Source organism: Schistocerca americana, chromosome 7 (genome assembly GCF_021461395.2).
Source record: "Schistocerca americana isolate TAMUIC-IGC-003095 chromosome 7, iqSchAmer2.1, whole genome shotgun sequence".
Lineage (NCBI taxonomy): Eukaryota > Metazoa > Arthropoda > Insecta > Orthoptera > Acrididae > Schistocerca > Schistocerca americana.
In genome coordinates, this window is record NC_060125.1 from 500837714 (window position 1) to 500842036 (window position 4323).

General features: G+C 40.4%; 1 protein-coding gene across 1 annotated transcript; it reads left to right on the forward strand.

The window, feature by feature from the left end:
• Nucleotides 1-262: 262 nt before the first annotated feature.
• LOC124623041 lies at nt 263-730 on the forward strand. Its single transcript, XM_047148834.1, has one exon. It carries the CDS (start codon nt 263-265, stop codon nt 728-730), a length of 468 nt encoding a protein of 155 aa, XP_047004790.1.
• Nucleotides 731-4323: the final 3593 nt, after the last annotated feature.

Consider the following 4323-nt stretch of genomic DNA (forward strand, 5'->3'; position numbering starts at 1 on the left):
GTTCATTACTGATAACATGATGTAATATCTTTAAAAAAATTTTTGTTTATTCTTTGGTAGCAAAGATGTGATGATTCTGGGATAGCTGCTAAGCAAAAAGTCAATGAAAAATTCTTAAAGAGGCCAAGTGGCGTGTGTTCTTGGTGATTTAAAATTAGACTAAATATCGTCAAGCAACTTCTTTTGGGAACTGCGGCAAATATTACGTTACAGCAGTTATATTTGGTGACCCCGACGTGATAGTGAGAAGATATGACGAGAAATGGGAGTGTTTCCGGAGATCCTGGAAGCAAACAAGGTTAGCATCAAAATTCCGCCTTTTTGGAGTGAAAAACCCGAAATTTGGTTCTATCAAGCAGAAGCACTGTTCAGCATTTGCAAAATTGTTACAGAAGAAAGTAAATTTAACCACCTAGTGTCACAATTAGAACCAAAATACATCGAGAATATTTGGGACATTATTTGCGGCACAGATGCGAATAAATATTCTTTGGCTAAGGAATGTCTACTGAATATTTTCAAAGAAAGTGAAGATAAGCGTATTAAGAGATTAGTTACTGGAATTGATTTGGGAGACCAAAAACCTAGTCAGTTATTACGCAAAATGCAGGCCTTGGCAGGTGTAGATGTGTCAGAAAAAGTCCTAAAGACACTTTGGCTAGAAAAACTTCCAGATTCTATAAGGAACATTTTAATTGTCAGTGACGAGGGACTCGAAAAGGTGGACTAAATCCTGTGTCAGTTGTCAGAAAACCAAGGTCACTCGCCAAACAAAATCACCGCTAGAGAAGTTTGAAGAACCTGACGAACGTTTCAGTGTTGTACACATTGACCTCATCGGACCCTTTCCTCCTTCCAATGGCATGACTTATTGTTTAACTTCTATTGACCGTTTCACATCTTGGATGGGAGTCATACCACTTGAAGATATTTCAGCTGAAAAAGTGGCAACAGCCTTCTACCAGCACTGGTTTGCAAGATTTGGTGTACCATCACAGGTAATCACTGACCAAGGAACAGAGTTTCGACCGCAGTTGTTTAATAATTTGGGCATAGTATGTGGAATGAAAATTCAGCACACAACGCCATATCATCCTCAATGCAATGGTAAAATTGAGCGACTACATAGAACTCTGAAGTCTGCAATCAAGGCCCATAACAGTTCTAATTGGACAGAAATTCTGCCTACTGTTCTATTGGGGTTGCGCACTGCAGTGCGAGAAACATCGAACCACTCCATGGCACAGATGGTATATGGAAAAACTATAAGACTTCCTGGTGAATTTTTTGAAGAGCCCACTACAAAGATTGACCTTGATTCATTTGCATCTAATTTGCAAAAGCAAATGCTTCATCTGAAACCTAGTAGGCCTACACAAAGCAAATCAAGATCAGTATTTGTTCCAAAAGATCTGCAAACCCGTTCCCATGTCTTCCTGAGATGTGACAGGGTTACAAAACCATCTGAACCTACATATGATGGTCCCTTTCCTGTCATTTCAAGACATGAAAAATATTTCGCTATTAAAAGGAAGTGCAAACACATAAATGTGTCAGTGGACAGACTTAAACCAGCTTATCTCCTGCAAGAAAAATGGGAATTAAAGAAGGAACTTCCAAACTTTTCCAAGGATACTGAATCACAACATCCCACAGAGGAACCATCTCCAAATATCAGAGTATCAAAGTCAGGACGGATTTTAAATTTCCCACCTCAATTCTTAGAGCAGTTGTCTCTGCGGAGAATTAATCAAATATCATACCAGACATTGTAAAAAGTTTTTGTAATTATTTTGAATCATATCTTTTGTCATTCCAATATGTTTGTTTTATTGTTTTATGTTAGTATTGTGCAGATTTTTTTTTTTAAGAAAATTCCTTCATCACCATGTATTAATTCGTAACCATGTTACTGGTGGGGGAGTAGTGTAAAGGCAACAGTAATGAAATCTAAATAGAATTTTTATATTTTATGAAGTTGCCAAGGGCCGGCCGGGGTGGCCGAGCGGTTCTAGGCGCTTCAGCCTGAAACCGCGCGACCACTACGTCGCAGGTTCTAGGGGACTGATGACCTCAGCTGTTAAGTCCCATAGTGCTAAAAAAATGGTTCAAATGGCTCTGAGCACTATGGGACTTAACATCTTAGGTCATCAGTCCCCTAGAACTTAGAACTAGTTAAACCTAACTAACCTAAGGACATCACACACATCCATGCCCGAGGCAGGATTCGAACCTGCGACCGTAGCAGTCGCGCGGTTCCGGACTGCGCGCCTAGAACCGCTAGACCACCGCGGCCGGCCCCATGGTGCTCAGAGCCATTTGAACCATTTTTGAAGTTGCCAAGACCGTTAATAGTTATATTTCATTACTGATAACACGATGTAATATCTTTAAATTTTGTTTCTTTGTTTATTCTTTGGCAGCAAAGATGTGATGATTCTGGGATAGCTGCTACGTAAAACGTCAATAAAGAAGTCTTAAGCAGGTCAACTGGCGTGTGTTCTTGGTGATTTAAAATTAGACTAAATATCGTCAAGCAACATCTTTTGGGAACTGCCGCAAATATTACGTTACAGCAGTTATAAGCGTATCATCGTGTAATATTGCAAGCAGTGCAGTGCAGTGTGGTGTTACCCATAATCAAGAACCCTCCTGGGAAGGGAAACAGAGAAAGATGACGCGAAGATGGACACATTCAGGTGAAAAAGAGCATATATTCAGAATTGCACAATTTCGCCAGAAGCAAAAGAGGAGGCTCTGTAATGATACCTCAACAGAAAGCAATCTTGTGGGCAGCAAAAGTGGTAAGAAGTCAGAAAGAACAGTAAAATAGATTTTGATAGATTTTTGGAAAGCGTAAGAAACCGGGAAAGTAGCTACAACTCCGTCGGCCGCTGTGGCTGAGCGGTTCTAGGTGCTTCAGTCCAGAACCACGCGGCTGCTACGGTCGCAGGTTCGAATCCTGCCTCGGGCATGGATGTGTGTGATGTCCTTAGGTTAGTTAGGTTTAAGTAGTTCTAAGTCTAAGGGACTGATGACATCAGATGTTAAGTCCCTTAGTGCTTAGAGCCAGTTACAATTCCTAGCAAACAAAAGGCGTTCTAGAAAAATAGCTTCTCTAGAACACTTCGATATAACATTTATTTGATGAATGTTTCTGGAATGGAATGAGCAGAAGAAGGAAATCCCAATGTTGCGAAAGCTGTTTATATTTTCAAAAACTGAGATAAATTTTCAGGGGGAAAGAGAAACATTGCGGAATGTCTTGAAACAGGTGGGACTTCCTTTTAAACAATGTAAAAGTAAGAGAACTGTCCTAACAGAACCTTTCGACATTGCTGCAAAGCATGCGGAATAAGACGTGTGGAATACTGGAGAGCAATCAGAAATAATAAAAGGGGGCAAATAAACCAATGGTATTCACAGACAAAACTTGGGTGCATACGCATAACACCATGAAAAAGTGCTGGCTGTATGAATATGTTCCTGGTGTAATAACTGACAGCAGTGCAGGCCAACGAGCTATTGCTGTCCATGTTGGAGCAGCAATAAGTTTCACAGTGGGAGTATACTTAGTTTATGGTTGGCAGTCTAAATTCCGAGATTATCACGATGATATGAATCAGCATAATTATCACAAATTGTAAGAAGAGAAACTGCCTCTTAACATCCCAGCTGGTAGTACTGTTGTTCCCGATATCGCACTGTACCATAAGAGTCTACTTTGCATTGCCCCTTACACACGAACAGAATTGCCGAGGCTCTCTATGTTTTGTAATAGCACCTCAGCCTCGAAGTAAATGGGGGAGCCAGCCTGAAACCCAGGTGTGGGTACTTACACAAATGAAATGACACAATTACAACGCAACTGCCTAGTAAGCGGGAGACAGAGGTTCGATTCCCGGCCTGGGTACAAATTTTCATTCGCTGCTTCAGTGTATATACATAAAATGGTATCTGTATAAGGCCAGTAAAGTCTCTGAAATTGTGTCATTTCATAGATAAAAGCAATACTCATGCTAAATTGTGACCTGACCTCTTACTTGCAGACGACGTGGGAGACAAAATGCATTTTTCAGTTCGTCGCTAAATATGTTGCAGCGGGGACCGTACTTTTAACAATAATCCCAAGAAAGAATATTTAGAGGCATAATAGTACACTGTTTTATTGTACAACTTCGTCCTGCTGTATGTTACTCACTACAACATTTTCTTCTCTATCTGCTCTAACTTCTTCCCCCGCAAATCGTTACAGTATGCTAACCATTGTTGTTCTCTACTGTCAAGAATCGTTACCAGACTTTTAAGATGTCCCGATACCAT